Source organism: Trachurus japonicus, chromosome 8, assembly GCF_045865225.1.
Source record: "Trachurus japonicus isolate A0001 chromosome 8, Traja_1.0".
NCBI classification, from domain to species: Eukaryota; Metazoa; Chordata; class Actinopteri; order Carangiformes; family Carangidae; genus Trachurus; species Trachurus japonicus.
Window position 1 is genome coordinate 28,962,371 of NC_140914.1, and position 20,949 is coordinate 28,983,319.

At 42.7% G+C, this 20,949-nt stretch overlaps 1 protein-coding gene across 3 annotated transcripts in view; it reads left to right on the plus strand.

The window, feature by feature from the left end:
* Positions 1 to 5,133: 5,133 nt before the first annotated feature.
* LOC146983518 (syntaxin-binding protein 4) overlaps positions 5,134 to 20,949 on the plus strand; it is a 98,558-nt gene continuing 82,742 nt past the window's right edge. For 2 of the 3 annotated variants that reach the window (XM_085785126.1, XM_085785127.1), the window contains exon 1: positions 5,134 to 5,233. In XM_085785126.1, the coding sequence (XP_085641252.1) occupies positions 5,169 to 5,233 (65 nt within the window). In that variant the 5' untranslated portion in view covers positions 5,134 to 5,168. Of the gene's footprint in view, positions 5,234 to 6,530; positions 6,656 to 20,949 lie in introns of all 3 variants that reach the window. The other variant, XM_085785130.1, reaches the window with a different exon arrangement.

Sequence of the window (20,949 nt, forward strand, 5' to 3'; positions counted from 1 at the left end):
GCATTAGCGTAAATATACCAGAATTAGAGAAATCGCTAAATTACATCCATAGTCCTAAGGCAGGTAGCATAACAGGACACTTCATTAGACATTCCACGGGACATCACACAAATAACTGAACAATAACAAAAGACAGGGTTGGTTGACATCATGATTGCATTGAATGATGGGAGTTAAAGCAGAAGTAAGCGGAATATTTGTGTTAATATAAGTCTTAAATAGTTATATCTTCCGACGGCAATCACTTACATAGAGTGTTTGGTCTGAAACACGGGTCTGTCAGTCACTCTGCTCTGCTCTGAGCCGAGGAGAAAACGTCTTGTATACTTCCTTGTATCCTACAAGCTTTATCCAATGAGGAGAGAGAACGGCATGAAGGGCTGTGTGTGCAGCCAAGGGATGCGCGTGAATGTGGTGACGTAGGGACGAGGACCAATAGATCCATGACGAGGGCAGGGACTGCTAACTCCATCGGCTGACAAGAAGAAAAACGACCGGATCGCTTACTTCTGCTTTAAGTTCCACCTGGTCTGTATTCCCTCTGTGTCAGTGACTATAACCATTAAAAACAGGTTGGGGTAGCTGAGATTGTTGATAACTGATAGCCTAGATGTTCAGTAGGTTTTTACCAGCAGCTGTTTTATCCACAGAGGTGACCCCTCAAACACTCATAAAGCAGCTTCACTTTTTTGGGGCGCATTTTACTTTTAATTGACAGGAAAGTGGAGAAAGAGACTGGAAGGTGGGGAGAGAGACTGTGGGGAATGACATGCAGTACAGATCAGCACAGTCGGGGATCAATCCGATGACTGCATTGGGCATTGCCACCATGGATGTGCTCTTAACCACCCAACCACTGAGCACCCCCAAATAATCTGCTCAGCGTGCTCTTGAATTGCCCCTCGGGGATAAATAAAGTTTTTTGAAATTGAAATTGAATAACATTGAACAACAGTTTCAGTTTCACCAGCACTCTTCAGTGGACACACACAACAGTTAGAGCATTGGTTGGCTTGTTTTAATGTGAAAACGTTTTTGTTGTTGTTTTTTATGTGGTACTTCTTAAAGGGATAGTTCAACATTTTGGCAAATTGGCCCATTGCCATAATCGCTATAGTCATAGCAGTAGGTTCGTTACCTTTAATTGTAGGTGTAAGCTATTTTCAGTACGGCGGAGCGCAGCAGCTGGCTGCTCAGAGCTACGCTATGGAGGCTAAGGGAATTTCTTGGTTTCCCTCATTAAACTCATCAAATACAAAATCCCAAAACTCCACAGCGCTTTTGTAGACAAGTTGTGACCTGCACAACCACCACGCTATGAGATAATGACGGAACGATACGAAACAGAGCCGTTTTCGAGGTAAATACAGGGTAAATACGGAGACTGCTTGCTGAAAAACTGTCCCTGAACGCAACGCGCATCAGCGGTTTTGTATGAATTTACCTCGAAAACGGCTCCGTTTCGTTTCGTTCCGTCATTATCTCATAGCGTGGTGGTTGTGCAGCTCACAACTTGTCTACAAAAGCGCTGTGGAGTTTTGGGATGTTGAATTTGATGAGTTTAATGAGGGAAACCAAGAAATTCCGTTAGCCTCCATAGCGTAGCTCTGAGCAGCCAGCTGCTGCGCTCCGCCGTACTGAAAATAGCTTACACCTACAATTAAAGGTAACGAACCTACTGCTATGACTATAGCGATTATGGCAATGGGCCAATTTGCCAAAATGTTGAACTATCCCTTTAAATTTCTAGCATAAAATACGATCATTTACTCACCCAGATAACTTTGGTGTCAAGTCGTTCCGATGAAATTAGCTCCAGCCGAGAGCCGCGTATATCCATATAATGTGAGTCTACAGCAGGGGTGGGCAATTATTTTTTCCAGAGGGCCACACTGACTCCGATAAAGTGAGCGAAGGGCCACACAATTCGAAATCGAATTGAAACATTAGATATTTATTGCTGAATTATATTAAACTACATATATTTGGTGGGCATATTGCTTTACAATAGGCTATTTGACAGACCACAATCGATATAACTGCATTTTCAACCTATATCCAGCACAGATCACTGAAGAAACATACTGTATTATGATATAAATATGGACTCAAGGCAGATTGATACACAAAACTTACTGAGCATTAAGTAAATGACTGCATCAATGAATAATATTCACAGACACCTTATCAACTCAGATCCTTTCAGTTCTGATTCAGTGAGACTGTTCTATTTCTGTAAATAACCCAAACTTTAACAGACCTGCATAATGAAGAAAATATTAGGCTAATATGTTTTATTTATGAAGAAACACACAACTCCTTTGCTGCTGCTTTACTGTAACTAACAGCACCAACATGAAAATGATTCAAACTGTGAAAAATAGCCTAACTGATTTACAAGCGTTACCATTGGTGGATGGAGGCTTCAGACGCACGTGGCTACAATCAGTCACGGTTGCACCGATCACGTCAGAATGACATCGCCAGCGATCTCATAAAATGCTCTTTTAATCACAGTTTGTTAAATTTCAGTGTTTGGGAAGTTACGTCGTGATGGCGCTTAGTAACCGTCAGCAGTTATGACGTGATTTGGCTGACGGAGGGTTGTGAAACACCGGCTCGGTCCCCGGTCTCCCTCTGACAGGTCGAGGTGATCAGAAACTCTGCTGTGGAGAAAACCTGCACCAGAGCGGCTCCTCTCTCTCCTCCGCCGGACCTCCGGTGCCTGACAGAGAAAGAGACTGAGCACTGAGCAGCCGTTCATAACTGTCATACAGGAGATCTTCTACCTGGAGGAGGTTTCTGTCTGCGATGTGTAGGCTACTGCTCCAGGGCCGTCACTGTTTCAAACAGCTGATTAACGCGCATCAATAAACGCATCTTCTCTTTTTTTTTTTCTTTTTTCTTTGTGCACGTCGCGGGCCGGATTGAGATGGTCCAAGGGCCGGGTCCGGCCTGCGGGCCGTAAAATGCCCAGGTCTGGTCTACAGGGCAGCGGAATGCAGCCTCTAAATAACACATTATCTGCTGTGAAACTAGTTCATTTCACCAATTTTGTTATGATACGCTAGTGCTATTCCCCTCTGAGTCCGGGGTTAGCTGTTATCAACATCCGGGGTCTGTAGGTTGACATACTAACCTCTGACCTGGATGATGTCATCTCTGAGCGCTGTCTGGCTCATTCTGATAATAATCATTCCACTTCGGCATTCGGGTCCGGAGAGGAAGCCTGTGGAAGCTGAACTTCATCCAGCTGCTCATTTTGTTCTGACAAGTTGGAAACACGCAGAAACGAACCGTAGCAGTAGCAGTAGCAACGCGCCGCGCGGCGGTCGGAGAAGACATCATCCAGGACAGAGGTCAGTAGGTCAACCTACAGACCCCGGATGTTGATAACAGCTAACCCCGGACTCAGAGGGGAATAGCACTAGCATATCGTAACTAAATATTGGTGAAATTAACGAGTTTTGCTGCAGATAGTGTGTTATTTAGAGGCTGCATTCCGCTGCCCCGTAGACCACCATTATATGGATATACACGGCTCTCGGCTGGATCTAATTTCATCGGAGCGACTTGTAATGACACAAAAGTTATCTGGGTGAGTAAATGATCGTATTTTATGCTAGAAATAAGGTTTTACAGATTGTAAAAAATGGCAATTCCCCTTTAATTAAATAAGTAATAGTTATATTTCTCATACAGATTGCTCTCTATTCTAGGTCTCATCTACAATAATTATGTAATGTAAGGCAAATGTATTCAGCCTGTTTAAAGTCACCAACAACCACACGTGGATCAGCAGAGAGTCTCATCACTGATGAGCTCCAGAGTTTTAAATACCTGATAGCGACTAGTTCTCTGCTATAATTCCAGCTCTTAATACTCTGCCTTGTTCCTGTAGACAGTGGGAGGTGAACAGCCCACAGCGGGTGTCAATTAGGTAACTGACAGCGTCCTCAGGACGCCCAGCAGGCAGCTGCCCTCAGGGCGCCAGCTCTGTCTGACAACAGGAAGGAACTTCTGTTGCTCCAGCATGAACATAACTGAGACTAAATCTAACAATGGCAAATGATAAAATTAGTGTTGTCATTTGCTACATGGCAGCCTTGATGAATGGACATTAACCTGGAGTATCCAGGTGTTGTCCTGCAGGTGCTTTTAATGCTACTACTGCTCCTGCTGTTGTTGTTCCTTTACTTTATTTCACCAGGCTCATCCTCTCAGTAATTCACTGGGTAGAAAACAAAACAAAACAATAAAACAATGAGACATTTAGGAAACTCCCTACCCTCTCTTGGATTACAGACAGATGTTGACTGTGGCTGAGATCCAAATGATCAGATTTAAGACAGACAGAAGACAGAAGAGACAGAATAATAATCCACATTTTTCTTTGTTGTTGTTGGTCAGAGCAGGTGTCACTGTTACCTGACATCTATGTTCACAGCTACTAATAGTGAAGCCTACTACAGACCAGTCTGAGATATCCCTGTGTTCGGTGACATGAGTGACAGACTCATTCAGATTCAGAATGCTTTATATTGTCACAGAACGACAAGTCAGTTCCTACAGTCACGATTTAACAAAACAAACATTTATACATAGTATACATTCTCATTAAAAAATATAATATGTAAATAAGATAGAATAAAAACCAACTTCAAGGGAAGTAAAAACGGTCAGGTAGCCTAGATAAGTAAAGTGCCTAGGTGTAGGCTAAACTGAACTAGAGTAAAGTGCCAAGTATGTTATTGTTTCACAGTTCGGTGCAGCGTCAACTGTCTGTAGAAAGATTTAAGTCAGTGGCGACGAGACTGGACGTCATAATCCTGAATGATGTGGATCTTTGCCCGTAGGTAGGCTGCTACTGTTGTTTCCGTTTTTTTAATTGGACTTTGAATGCAGCGTCACTCGGGAGTCGGGAGTCAGGCTCGGGTCCTCCCGCCGGGGCGGACAGTAGACACCGTCAGGACCGAGGAGCGGCTGGACAGACCGGAGAGCGGGATGAGAGCACACACAGCCCCGCAGTCCGCCGGCTGAGGAGCGGGGTGGGGAGGGGGGAGCAGGGGGAGCAGGGAGGGATGGTCTCCGGGACTGGGGCACTCAGTTTGCACGCTCAGCACACGTAGCCTGGACCAGGACCAGGACCGGGACCACGTCTGAAGAACATGTCTCTACTGAAGCAGCGGGGGAGAGAGCTAGAGAGGTTCGACGGACTGTCGCTCATCTACTGGTAGGTGCAAAGTCAACCAAGTTTAGTTTGAGACGCACGCACGCGCACAGTTGAATTTGACTGGCTTTTTGAGCTCGCAGATGAAAACAAAATAGCATTCAGTGTGTTGTCCTTTTGTAGCTATTTGTCTGCTGGCATGTAAAATCCTGCATGTGAAGTGAACAGTTCAGCTTTAGTTTATTCAGATGGATGAAATCTTTAAAAGTCTTTGATTCTGGGATGTTTCTTAATTAGGCTACATACCATGCAGTGACTTATTGACATATTCTGAGAATGAATGAATGCATACAACTGTACCTCTAGTCTAGAAACTAAGTAAATAATGACCCAAAACACATGATCCACATGATATATAATGATATTAGACTATTAGACTTAGTTATTTTCAAATCAATGAAAAAAAAATTTAAAAATCAAAATAAACTTTATTGTCCCTGGTGGGAAATTTTTCTTGGACAGTCAGTGCTGCACCCGGCTGCAGTCAACAATCATTCAACACAGCCTGTGTGTTTTTGTTGCTGTTTTTGTTTTGTTTTGTTTTGTTTTGTTTTGTTTTGTTTTGTTGTTGCTGTTTTTATTGTTTAGCTTGTGTACTTGTTTGTTGTGGGGATTTTGGAGTGATTTTTGAAAATAATAAAAAAATATATAATTGGAACAATCATTCAACACACACAGTAAACAGAGAACACTTACAGACTAACAGTGCTACTAGTTCAGTCAGTCTTTATTGCACTTTTTCTGATTATTGCATCTTGCCCTAATTGCATCAGTCTCTATAATTCACGGTCCATGTGTGTGCAAACTGCACACATCAGTCTGGTTCAATAAAAGGTTAAAGTGCCCAATAGGGATAAAATAATGACACAAATATAAAATAACACAAGGAGAAAGGATATTGATATTCTTTTTGCCACACTATTGAAACGCCATATAGGATTACATAACAGAGCGCTGAGAGCTGAGCAGGTCTGTGGTGCAGCTGTCAGGTTGATCCTGTCTATACAACTAAAGATGAGTAAAACGGCTCAAATGTGAACGAGCCCATGGGGCAGTTTGAGGAGGGTGGGTTCATTTTGTGCTTGTGTTATGCCCCAAGGGGAGGAGTCAGTCAGCTAACTGTAGCTGCTGAGTGGATTGCTGAGGTCGGGCCAGACAGGAACGCTTACACACACTGAGTGGGAGGTGATATAACACTCCTGGGTGGCCCCTCTCTGGATGACACCCATCTTTTTCCGCACGTCTCTCTCTGACAAACGGAGCCGACACCAAAGCCGTCCTCATGATTCTCTCCTCCCAGAAGTTACCTGAGCTCTGGGACTACTTCCTCATCTACATCTCAGGAGCTCTAGAGTTTAATCCTGACTGTAAGGACATAGATCTGGGACTGTTTCCTCTCAGGATGAACCCCACCATTAAAAGCAGGTAGGTGAGATAGGGGGCACTTTATCTGGTGGTTTTTAGAGGAGGTGTAGCTCACCAGTAAACTGCTGGAAAGACGGATGAGGAGTGATTTGTGCTGAGACGTTCTTCAGTAACTCAGTTTAGAAATTCAGTGTTTATCGTACAGCATTGTGTGAGGCTGTTACAGACTGGTATGTTACGTTTCTACTTGTGACAGATTCTAGCTGTGTCCTCCTGGAAAGGACACATCATCATCTTGGCTTATTTCAGAATTTTTGTTTTAATTGATGCAATGCAGCATACAGTACAGTACAGATTTCACTGGCTTCCCTTTGGTGTCATACTGTATCTGTCACTCAAAAAAGCTAAAGCCTACAGAACACATGATACTGAGGAGAAGTTGTCTCTGTCCATCTGGAGTCTTGTGTGTTGTTGTGCTCTAAAATCATCTCACAGTTAACACACAGTTAACACACACACACACACAGTTAACACACACTCATCTCTGTCAGTCTCTGCACTGCAAAACACTCTTCTCCTGATTTGAAGCCAGAGGAGCTGTGAGAGCTCTGCTGGGTCTGTGCTCCCAGGTCTGTAGTCTCAGGTCTGTGCTCTGAGGTCTGTAGTACTTTGTTTGTTTGGTTTGTGGTGTCAGGTCTGTGGTGCCAGGTCTGTAGTCTCAGGTCTGTGGTCTCAGGTCTGTAGTGTCAGGTCTGTGGTCTCAGGTATGTGGTCTCAGGTCTGTAGTGTCAGGTCTGTGGTGCCAGGTCTGTAGTTTCAGGTCTGTGGTCTCAGGTCTGTAGTGTCAGGTCTGTAGTCTCAGGTCTGTGGTCTCAGGTCTGTAGTTTCAGGTCTGTGGTGTCAGGTCTGTAGTGTCAGGTCTGTAGTCTCAGGTCTGTGGTCTCAGGTCTGTTGTTTCAGGTCTGTGATCTCAGGTCTGTAGTTTCAGGTCTGTAGTTTCAGGTCTGTGGTCTGTGAAGACAGTTGAGATGAGCAGATGTGTAACGTCACTGTCCAGTGATGACCTGACCTGGATCATGTGTGGATGTCAGCATATTTGAAAGGCACCTGACTGGGTCTCTGCTCTCTGGTCCTCACAGTTTAAAAGGAATTCTATGTCATTTAGTAGATGATTGTATATATTTCATACTACATATTCTGGTAGTTTTGTATTGTTAACACTGAAGCAATGTGTGATTGTGTAACCACTGTTCCTGTGGTGACAGGTTTACATAGATGAGTCAAGGTAAATCATGATCACAATATGACGTAGCGTCACACAAACATCCAGCTCAGTAAAACGTAGAAGGTTTCTGGTTCTAAACTGTTCCTGTTCATCCTAAACCATCTGAGCAGTCCTACATGCAGCATGAATCACAGTGAGGCTGCCAACACAGATCATGCTGGAGGTTAAGACAGTGAGACAGATGGTGAATTGCTTAGTCCAAACTCTCTTCTTTTTCTGTCTCTGTCTCTGTCTCTTTCACTTGCATTTCACATTTTGCTGTTGGAACTTGATGCGTGGCTACACACAGACGGATCAGGCCAATCCTGGCCTTTTGTTGAAATTCAGCCTTTATAATGGAAGGAGCAACTATTGCATTGTTCTTTTATCAGGTGACTCATGTAACTCATGTAAAATGTGTCTTGTTGAAGGATTTTACTCGGCAGTGATACATGGGATGAAATTCATCTCACAAAGAAATGTGTCTAGTTTTTACTTTTCCTGAATGGTAGACAGTCTGGAGATGTAGCGGTGAGGAGGTGGTGAAGGACGACGGAGGGGACTGTTGATTGGAGGACTGACTGATGGGGAGGACGGGTGATGGACGGCTGAAGGTGGTGGATGATGGTAGAACTATGGGACCAGGAGGCTAAAGCTGCAGTCACTAGAACTCCTCTGGTAAAATATAGTGTGATTAAGAGCAGGTGGTAGGGGCAGGACTTAAAGAGATAGTTCAACATTTTGGCAAATTCGCCTATTGCCATAATCCCTACAGGTTCATTACCTTTAATTGTCGGTGCAAGCTGTTTTTAGATCGGCAGAGCAGAGCCGTGAGCTCTGCACGGGGTGCAGTATTTCCACCTTTCCCTCATCAAACTCATCAAATACACAATCCAACAACTCCAAAACACTCTGGTGGACAAGTTGTGACCTGCACATTCACCACACTATGAAATAATAATGTTACGTTACGAGATGGAGTTGTTTTCCAGACACGGCTGCTCGGCAGAGAGACGTCAAAAGCGTAAGTAGTTTGAAGTGTTTGCTTCATGTGTCGTAATGTTACATAATTATACATTATTATTTCATAGCGTAGTGAATGTGCAGGTCACAACTTGTCCACCTGAGTGTTTTGGAGTTGTTAGATTGTGTATTTAGCTTAATGAGGGAAACGTGGAAATACTGTGCGCCTCCATCTCTGCCCCACCGATCTTAAAACAGCTTGCACCGACAATTAAAGGAAATGAACCTACTGCTATGACTATAGGGATTATGGTGATAGGAGAATTTGCCAAAATGTTGAATATCCTTTTGAGGCATGAAGTGCAGGACCTGACATGGCTGATGTGGTGGCAGCAGCAGACCACAAAGCTTAGATAACTTCACCTTAGATCAAAGCAGCAGGCATTAGAGATTCTCTCTCTAGGACTCTTGGCCTTTCAAACTTTGACATGAGGCAGGGAGGTAGAAAGAGGCTGGACAGAGTGGAGTTTCAGAGCGCAGAGGTCATGGACTGATGGTCCATACAAGCAGCACCAACGGAGAACCTGAACTTGAGCCAAGACAGAAGACACTATACCCCAGTGATCTGGAGAGGATTGGAGAGCTGAGTCAGGCCTTTAACAGGTGAGGGAGGAAATGACTTTCTCAGCTGATTGACAGCAGATGTGTCAAAGGCAACGAGGAGAAACTCCAGCTCCACCCAGCTCCAGGCCAACCTCCAACAAAACACACCAGACAGGAGAAAAGACAAACAAGACGGTCACTCTGACAAAAAGGAGGGAAGGGAGCAGGGTCAGGCAAAGGGAGAAGACACTGAGATCTTGACATTGCTAAAGAAAATTAACAAAACAAATCCATCTAGATTGACCTTTATGGTGCACAGGTTGCCTTTTTTTGCAGAGCCTGTTGAGATGGATTTATTTGTCACTGGTTTAAATGATGACATTATTATTTAGATCAGCTGGAGCTGGAGGTTCAAGTAGAAATGTTGTAAATTAACTACTACTTAACCCTAACCCCTGATCACCAGCCAATGTGAAGAAGAATTTCCACTAGCAAATGTTTTTCCGGTGAAAATAAGAGAGATTCTTTACGTTCGTAAAACAAAACTGTGTTTCCTCCTCTTTGTGAAAATAGCATGTGTTTAGCCTCTATCATAGCCTACTGACAACTGAAATAATTACTTTCAGGTAATGTCCCCCCTCTATTAAATATGAAAGGAGGCTGAAAATCACAGAACATGTCTGTTCTGATGATACAAATCATTGGTCCTGAAATGTGTGTTTCTCTTCTATAAAAAATATTCTACATCTGGGGGCAGAGCTCTGTGGGAAACAGTAGGGGAGGAACAGCTGGACAGGGAAGCGGGATTTGACACAACACAGACAAGCACTGAGAGCCAGGTAGCATGTTACTGCAGGAGAAGCAGGTCTGTTGGTCTGCCACCACTACTGCTTTACTTCGGTTGTGAGCGGGTATGTGGCGCGACTACACGTTACATCTGAACGGCCCCATGCACGCACACACGCTTCAACCTAGGCAGCCCGGTTTGGGAAAGGGGCTGCGAGCTACCGGCAGACCTGTTGCAGACCCCTGCTCTAAAACCGCCTCTGCTATAGCGTCAAATACCGGCATGTGCGCAGCCAATGGGCGTCCGATAAGTCATCACGTAGCATTACGGCAGTGTTAATGGGAAATGTAGTAAGTAGGCTACTGCCAGGGGGACAAATGACCGTGAACAGTAAAGCGGCTCTGACCGTCATGATTGCCTCGTGCATCACCGGCCAAACTGGCTAATTAAATAGCCTAAGTCTTTATTAACACCCGTCAAAATGATTTTTAACTGGTGTTAATTTAGAACCCTGAATATAACTAAGAAGATGGAATCAATTATAGTAGGCTACGGTGAATTCACAGTAAATACAGTATGTGTGTCTTTCTGTCTGATGGAGGGGCAGTCTGTTTTAAAGGGATAGTTCACCCAAAATTCAAATTTCACTCATTACCTACTTACCCTCATGTTGACCAAGGGCTGGGAGAAGTTTCAGAGTCCTCCGTGCCTTCTCTGAGTTACAGCGGGGCTCCGTGTAGCACTGCATGTCCATATGACGGTTGAGAACGGGGCTCACTTTTCTTCATCCAAAAAGACACACCAAAAAACATCCAAATACCTTCATAGTGCTCGTCTGTAATGTCCCTCTTGTCTGTATTTTAAGCTTGTTTGTAGCGGAAGCTCCCAGCACTGCTCTTCCTGGTCCGTCTAAAGCACAAATCGCATGAGATTTGGACATTACAGACGAGCACTATGGAGGTATTTGGATGGTTTTTGGTGTGTCTTTTTGGATGAAGAAAAGTGAGCCCCGTTCTCAACTGTCATATGGACATGCAGTGCTGCACGGAGCCCCGCTGTAACTCAGAGAAGGCACGGAGGACTCTGAAACTTCTCCCAGCCCTTAGTCGACACGAGGGTGAGTGAAATTTGAATTTTGGGTGAACTATCCCTTTAATGAGTTGTCACACACTGAGAAATGCACCAATAAAATTAGCAAAATTTGTAAAGAAGTGTAAGACCTGCATCAAGAGTTGTCAGAATAATGTTTCTGATGAGAATTTAATCAAAGAGGAACTTTAATTCAGATATAAATGTTCATCAGAATGGTGCTACACACTTTAGTTCCATTAAAACATATATATGCATAATAATACATGCATATTTTCAGTCTGCCACAGGTTGAAACCTCACAGAGCACGTTGTTTTACTTGGTGTCCTTGGCTTGATTTTGATAGTGAGACTGGCCACAGACAGTGACAGCTGTGGCAGGTGTGACTGGATGCACTCTGACAGATTATTTACTCAACTCCTGTCCGGTGGAATTCAGGCCTCTGGTGGCAACAAACATCACTTTGCTTCTGCTGTGACAGAGGAAAACAATGTGCTCTCATTGAGTCACCTATCCTCAGCATCTCTCACCTCCTCATCTGGGACACTGCCGTGACATTCCTTTTGTTCCTTTCCTGTTAATCCAAGGTCAGTGGTGAATAAATGTAATAATATAAGATAAGGCTGCATAATTATGGCAGAAATATTAACATCACAATTATTTAACAAGGTCACTCATTGACTTTGGGGGCACTGTACAATGAAAAAAAGCATTGAATGTTGAATAATGGGAAAGACAAATCAAAGAATACATTTTTAAAAAATTGAGCTAATAAGATTAAAAAACAGACCATATTAAGAACAGTTTGACACCAGTCATGATCATTACAAAGCATTTCTGTTGAACGCTTTAGAAATCATGTGCGTATCTTCCACACCTTTGACGAGACAGGCCCAAACCAGGCTTCTGTCACCTAATGTGAGCCACAGATTGAACAGGAAATCACAGTAGGTGAGACATGCTGAGGCAAATCATCAGTCATTTACAAATTGTCAGAACAAAAATGATAATAAAAGTAATAATTCTTTATTTATATAGCACTTTTCACAGCACAGAGTCACAAAGTGCTTTACAAACAATTTAAGCAAATGTAGAACAAGCAAAACAAAACACCATACATATGTGCGACAGTGGGAAAAACAACACTGACATAATATTTAATATCCCGCTATTCAAATGCTTGTCGAAAGAGGTAAGTTTTCAGCTGCACCTATATCTGCCGAGTCTGGGCAGAGCGCATTCCAGAATTAAAATAAAATATCTGTACCGACTATATCTGTTCGGTCAAACCCGAAACAGAATCCAAACTCAATCCATAACAGAAACACTGCCCCACCAGACGTGCACAGTTTAAGATACTTGGTCTACAGAACAGACACACCAACACTGGTAGCATGATACTTCTCCAATAATGAGGTTCAGTAGTGGAAACGAGCAGTGGTACAGGTCAGTTTCTCTGCACATCACAGTTCTAGTGTTTTCGGTAGTAACCACCATGGACTTCCATGGCTGGAGACCTGGACATGTCTTGGATGATCTGGTTGAAGGAGTCTACCCACCCAATCCAAAGGCCTCCCCAGGGTGGGGCATACTGTGAGCGGACAACACTCAGTGTCAACATCCATATTGACAGAACTATGGTCAGTGGGCAGTCATTTTCACTGGTCGACCAGCATCCACTGTGGCAAAGAGTAACCATGTTGACCTCTACTACAAATGATTCTTGTGAATCCAAATCAAGTATGGCATCATTATATACGTAAAGACTTGGACAAATTTATTGGTAGCCTTAAAAGAGAATTCCAGCCATTTTTGACCCCTAAATCGTTGTCCTGATGGTCACCCAGTGTTGGGGGGGGAGCAAAAAACGCAACTAAAATTGATGCAGGTAAACCAGAGTTACACCATGGCTAACCGGCGCTAGGGATAGCGACAGCGCTAACCTCCCCCCAACACTGGGTGATCATCAGGAAAACGATTTAGGGGTCAAAAATGGCCGGAATTCTCCTTTAAAGAAAGAAAAACCCACAATTGTCACTGAAATAGCTCGAAACTGATTATTTTACTAATTTATAATAATTTAGTGAAAATTATCAAACAAAAATCAGACATTGTTGTGGTCCAACAGAATTATTTTAAAATACAAACTAATAAAACTGGCCTTGACAAAAATGATGGTACCATGAACTTAATATTTTGTTGACTGGAATTTTGTCCTACTCCTCGTGAGCAAACTGCTCCAGCTCCTTTCACAGATGATCAATAGGATTTAGGAGTCATAAAAGGCCACTTTAGAACAAACCAGTCATTTGTTCCTAGCCATTCTTCTTGTTGTTTTGGGTCATTACCCTGTTGGACGACCTCTGATCTGTGACCCGTGTAAGTTTCGATTTAGTCTCCAAACTAACTTATACGTGTAAGGGGGGGAAATTATTTTATTCTGAAAGACACGCACATCCGCGATTCCGTGCCCCCCGAAGCCTGCATCGCATGTGAATAGCGCTGATTGGTCGACCGGTCTGGACTAGTCAGACCAACAGGTCAGCTAGGACCGCGATTGGCTCCTAGATTTCCCATTTTTCAACGGGGGCGGGGGCTCGCGCTGGCGGGGAGGGCCACCCCGCTAACAGAACGGTAGGGGAAACACTGTATGCTTCATTTTTGCATCCGTGTGTGATGAGCTGATGGGACTTGCCGAAAAGCTTCAGTTTTGGATCAAAAAACTCCAGTTTTGTCTCCTCTGTCCACAGAGCTTCAAGGAGAACATCATTTAGTCCTTTACTTTTGTCAGTTTCAAGTTCTTTCAGTGACAATTGTGGGTGTTTCTTTCTTAAACAGATGGGTATAGCGACTATTTTATCCACGTCTGTAAATGGCTACAGCTCCCAGTCTTGGCCTCTACCAGTGGTGCACACCTGGAAACAGCCTCTGTAATGCCGATCCTCTTACCTAATGCCAGGCTGGATTAGGATCATTGTGGAACTGTTGTTTACAGGTCTCGCCACATCAGTTGGGTTCAAGTCGGGTCTGTGGTTAGGGCCATTCCGGGACATCCAAAAGCCTGTCCCAAAGCCGATTGACTGGCTGTGTTTTGGGTCACCTTGTTGAAAGGTGAAGCTTCGTTCCAGTCTTTGTTTTGTAGTGTTTTTATTCTTCAGATATTTCTCCTTGTTTGTTAATGTTTCTTCTGTCCTGATCTACTGTTACTTACATATCATGATGCACCCTCAACTACTAAAGGATCAGCAGTATCTGGACTTGGTTGGACATGTTGCCTGGCCATGAATGTTTGGCAACCGGTTCAAGTTCACTTTTGTCCTGTGTCTCATTTTTATTATTGCTGGAGTGGACATCTGGATTTAGTCTCATTCTCATTCTTCCACATCCTCCTGAGATCTTCAGGTCTCACCACAGATCTTGGGTTTTGACTGGACTGACTTGTCTGCTGTAGGTCATTGTTGTGTTAAGGTGAACCATTGCCCATCGCATTGACTGGCATTGACTGAGCCGGTTTTCTTTGTGTTTGTCTACATACATCATTCCCTTGTTTCTGATTTGTCCCTGCTGCTGGGGAACCCCTCACAGCCTGATGCTGTCACCAGGGATTTCCAGGCAGACAGTTATATCAGCGATCAATGTTAATCAGATCAGTCTCTTATGAGCTATAGATCATGCATTTACAAATTTCAAAACAATATTTGACTTGATTTTGTGTATATTTGTGTAGTCTTATCTGTCATAAACAAGAGATTACGGGTTACGGGGCGCGTTTGTGTGGCGGTGCCGCAGAGACGAGAGCTGGGACACCGGGATGGAGGCTCTGATCTTACAAGGTTGGTTTTCAGCCAAGAGACGCTTGGAAGGCAGAGAGCCTCCATTCTCCCTGTAACAAGTTACAAGTCATTGATTTAACCATTACAATTACTACGAAGCTGTTCAATTAAGGTAAAACTGTAGCAGAGTTAAGCTACAAATCCTGCATATTTAGTTCGGGAGCAGTTGGATACAGCAATCTGATTGGTCCCTATATTAAACTTTGAAACTGTGCACACACAGATTAAGGTTTAGGAAAGACTGTGGTTTGGTTCTGAAAACCACTGTGTTATGGAGTAAACTATGAAGGAGAGAGGAGAAGAGTATGTTCTGTTTTTGCTCATCAAATGGTGCGTTCATTACAACTCGGAGGTCGGAATTCCCAACTCGGAAATTTCTGACTTCCGACATCATTGCGTTCACGCTGCAGGAACTCGGATGAGAAAAAACATGGATACCCAAAGGAAGTTTGGCATGTTGTGGCTCATAGCTTAATACGAAAAATATATGCAGCAGTAAATTATGTTTATTTTGGAGGCAAATGAAGAGGAGAGGAGACGCCACAGACGAGTACACATAATGTTATAGCCTTGATAACAGTTAAACGTTATTTCCGTCACATACTGTACGAGGACCACAATTTCACACAATACAACAATCACAGCTTAATATGAACGTATAGGCTACTGCAATAATACACAAAAAATATGCATTAAAACCTCAACAAATAACTTAAAATTTCAAAATTCAAACCATTTAAGACGAGGGCTGTCATGTTTTGATGTTGTCGTGACGTCAAGTCAGAAAGTCGGAGCTCTAAAATGATACCTGAGTTTCCGACCTGTAATTTCCGAGTTCGACGCTGTTCAATTCATTTTTTACAACTCGGAGCTCATTTTTTTTCCGACTTCCGAGTTGTCTTGAACGCAGCATAAATTGCAACTGGCCAACTGTTCCATTCACCACCATAAAAAGCAGCTGGATGAGGAAAGGAACGATGTCATGTGTTGTGTGCGTTGGTCTCCTCTCTACTCTTTATTACAGTCAACTGATTGTGGTGTGTCCATTCAAATCATAGTTCTGGATATACGTATATATTAAACGTAAATTAAATTCTCTATTAATTTAATGCTATACACGTGGTTCTAACCCTAACTGATATCAATGTCCATCAGCACAACTGATATCAAGCCAGCCAGATGAACATGCCTGTGCTTTATGTCCAGGTCTGTTTTTAAAACCAGACTGGATGGAAATGACGTTGCTCCTCAGAGCTGACCTCCTACGTTCTCTGCTCCTGGAGCTGTCTTTTAACTTGGACATACACTGTGAGAATCAGCACCATTCCTCCCTGTCAGGTAAAATCAATGATCAGTAATGGGATTTCAATTCCCCCCCTGCCAACTGCTCCTGTTCCTATTCCCCGGGGTGATGATCGATTTTGTGTGGACGACTTCATTGTGTTTGATTTTCTATCTACACGGGACGTGGATCCTGGAGCAGAATGCTGACTGGTTTTACCTCCAAGGGAAAATTGCTTGTTGCTGAATGGTCCATCTTGAACTATTGATGTTTCTTTACATCTGACTGGTCTCTTGTGTCTGTTTAGAAGTCTCAAAGGTGAAAGACACTGCTCTGTTTCTTCATTACAAGAGCAGATAAGTGGGCTGCTGCTGTGTGCCCTAACAGCTGTAATTAGCTGAAACAAGCTCAGTGCCTTTCATGCAGCTGAAGGCTAATTAAGTGATGTCGAGATTTTCCCCATCAGTGGTGCCCTTCTTCAAGAAAAAAAATCCCTCTCAATGTATGGACAAGCTCTTTCTTGCTGCATTTTCTCCAGCTACACGACTGTTTTATCTTTGTATTAGAAATCATCTCCATCCACACTATCACACATATCAACCATATCTAGCTCCATGTAAACAGGAGGCAGTTTGTTAACTTTGCAACTGATTTTTTTTCACAAATCACCCAAAGACACAAGGTCACCACACTTATTCATTATTGAAAACAAATATCCCTATAGTACAATAAAGGCTATCCATCTTTTACATTTACAAAATATGTATACTTGATTTATATATATATCAGAACTTCGCTAGTCCTTGGTTTTAACTGAATTTAAAAGTTATTCCAAGATTTTTTATTTATCTGTTGCATAGTAGCCTAAGCAACAGCAGCAACGAAGATTAAAGGGGAACTATACAAGTCCGGTCGCACACACATTTAAAGCTATAGTGCGTAACTTCTATCGCCCCCCTAGAGGATGTCTGTGTTATTACAACGATACGGCCGGCAACTATGGCCCAGTGTAACCCTCCCCTCCCCTCCCCTTCCCACCACTACCCCTGTAGCTCTCCATGGTACCGGTAATCACACACAGTAACACTCACAAGACACAGCATACTGTTCGACACAGCAACACGGGCTACACACCTTGTAACTTACTGCTTGTTAGGCTAACGATGTGGCTAACACCAGGCTGTTACATTCATAGCTGTGTTGTTTCTAGCAGCGCTCTCCTCCCTCCTCCCTTCTCGTTGTCAGGTAAAAAAAACGAGTAAAACGCGTCATTTCCTGTGAGCCAATGCGGGAATGTCGCCAACTACACCAAATACAAAAAGAACAAATACTGAAAAACACCACGAGGCATTAGAGGAGCCGAATGGCTTAATCAGCGTTGTATCATCTCCTCTTGTAGTGGCTTGGGTGAAATGGATATTTACAGACACATAGAAGTTACGCACTATAGCTTTAAATATGAAAGGAGGCTTACAAAATCCCAGGCCATGTCTGTTCTGATGATACAGGTCAGTGGTCCTGAGATGTGTGTTTTCTATAAGAGGTGACATCCAGAGTACAACCACAGAGTTATAGTTTTCAAAATAAAACAGCAGCGTTTCTGAATATTTCTGTTTTCGGGGCTGTAAACGTAGCAGTGTAGGTGCACTTTCAGAAGAGGCTAAAACCTGTTTTGTGGACGGCCCTGCTCACATCAGCTCATCACTCAGCCTCTGTACCACTGCTCCTGCTGCTTCTCTAAACTGACCTGGATCTACTGCAGAAATGCACTGACTATCAAAGTCCATCCATGTTAACACGCACTTTAACATGGTTAAAAGTGTTTTCTTATGAACAAACACAAAGTTTCACCAGAAGTCACTGTTCATGACTTTGAGGTCTGCAGACCCTTTTTCTTTTAAGTTTGAAACTTGTTTGTTCATCTTCATGTTTTCCTTGTTACTGATCTACCCCCTGCCTCTCTGCTGTTGCAGAGCTGTGTGTATATCAGTGGAAGTCTGACACTTTTTGATAATGCACCAGAACAAGCAAATTCGTACTTCCTTAGAATAAATGTTGGTGTTTAACAAGACGAGCCTAAAAACTAGTGTCAAATATTCTAACTGAACATGAGTGTACTTCAGCAACAGAGACGAGTCATTTGAACATTGCAGCACAGGTGATGAACTGTGTGACAGGTTGTGAGGAGGACTGGGTTGATTCTTATGTGTCCACCCTGTGCAAACAAACAGTATGTCTGTGTGTGCTGATTTGAAAAAGTTAAAGTCTAAGGGTGAAATCAAAGCAACTCCTCTGAGTGTAGTTTTCCTGGTCATGACTTTGCCTCTCCCTCTGATCGGCTTATATGGTTGTTTAAAAAACATGTGCAGGTCATCACAGGAAATGAAATGAAGCAGAGCCAATCTTTAATGCATGTTACCGCCTCTTATCCTCTATCAAAATCAAATCAAACTTTATTGTCACTTTGTTCTTACTAAAGAAAGAACAAAATGAGAAAATCTTTCTTGGAGTTTAGTAAAACTTCAGTTTTTTTTTTATCACAAACATCTTTTTTTTTCTATCTGTCGGACTGTTTATTAAACTACTTAAACTACAACTTTTGGTTATCAAAGCTTGATCCCTTCTGTTATTAGACACAAAGTGAACCATGGTGTGGCTGTTTGTTGTCCTCTCATATCACACACGGCATAAGAAATAATCATTTTAGTAAGAGACTTGTGTAGTAACGGCTTGGTCTTTAATTAATGCTAGAATTGTCTATAGCCACACAGTGGTTCATTTTAATCTGTGAAATATGAAATATGCAGAAGCAAAAACAGACTCGTTAGTACTTTTTAAAATGAATATTTTATAGGAGGGAGAAGCCTTTGATATGTTTTCATCCTGTCTTACACAGGTTTGATTTTTTTTTTCTCCAGATCACAGAATAGATGTCAACATTATCATTACAGCAAACTGTTTCCTTAGAATAAACTCATGATATGTCAAAGAAAAGGTCCCAGTATGACAGAGATAATGTTGCACTTATTAGGTATGTCACGATTATACATTTTCTTGGTAAGATTATTGTCAGAGAAATAATCACGGTATTACGATAATCATGATTCTTATGCATTAATTAATTTCACAACACTATGAATGTGTAAAATTAAATATAGTCAAAATATAATTACATTACTCATTGTTTACACAAAATATTTCAAGTATCTATTAATATATGACCAATTCTTAATCCCCAGGGGAAATGTTTGAAATATTCAGGTCATAAATTGTTATATATACCAAATGTTTGCATTTATTTTAATCATTTTTTGTTTTGTTTTGCTTTTTTTTTAAAGCAGAAGTAAGCAGAATGTTTGTGTTAATATAAGTCTTAAATAGTTCTATCTTCTGACGGCAATCACTTCTATAGAGTGTTTGGTCTGAAACACGGGTCTGTCAGTCACTCTGCTCTGCTGTAAGCCGAGGAGAAAACTTTCCTTGTATCCTACAACCGTTATCCAATGAGGAGAAAGAACGGCATAAAGGGGCGGTCCTCTCTGTGTGTGCAGCCAAGGGATGCGCGTGAATGTGGTGACGTAGGGACGAGGGCGGGGACTGCTAACTCCATCGGCTGACAAGAAGTAAGCCAAAACCACCGGATCGCTTACTTCTGCTTTAATTAAAAATGACACGCTAACATTTAAATTCCTACCAATTCAATGTTACGTTAAATGGACCAGTATCTGTGCATTTACCTTTATTTTTGCGCACATCTGCCGATATGGTTTCCAACATCATCTTTTTGGGAAAGTAACAGTATTTAGGAATCTTTGCGATTAATTAATTGTGGCGTTTAATACCACAATTAATTGTGAAAACAAGTCATTGTGACATCCCTAGTCATCATATCATTTCTTCTTGAATGGCCCTGTTACATTTCTACATGGATGCTGAATGAGTGGTTTGTGCAGCTGTTTCAGTCGGTTCAGCGCTGATAGCTGCTGCTGTGATCCACCTCAGAGCCTGGTGGAGCGTCTGGAGTGTGTGACCCAGGCTGCAGCTTGTCCTCTCATCTATAGAGGGCAGCCTTGTAACTGTGATTACTCATCTCCGGAGTTGTTTTGTCTTCTGTTCGTATTGCTCTCCATCACACTGGAGCGTGTGTGTGTGTGAGAGACACAGAGACAGCATGTGTGCCTGTGTCTCTCTGTGATTGAGTCGGGGCCTGTTTGATTTCTCCGTGTGGATTGGATAATCCCATAATCTGATAACAACCCACTGTGCAGATTTAGTGATTAAAGTTCTGAGGCAAATGGTCGTTGCCATGGCTGCCAAATAGAGGAGAACCGATCTGTGTGTGTGTGGTTTTGGGGGGGAATGTCGGTGCTGCCGATGTATAGTGTAGTAGTGCATGTTACACTACACACACTGTGGCAAATTGACATTATTAAGATATTTATCAGAGTGAATTACTTGAGTGTTTGCGTGTTGATCTGTGCTGGTTTGTTCCGAGGTCAAACAGTAAACAGACGTCATCAACCAGCTTCACA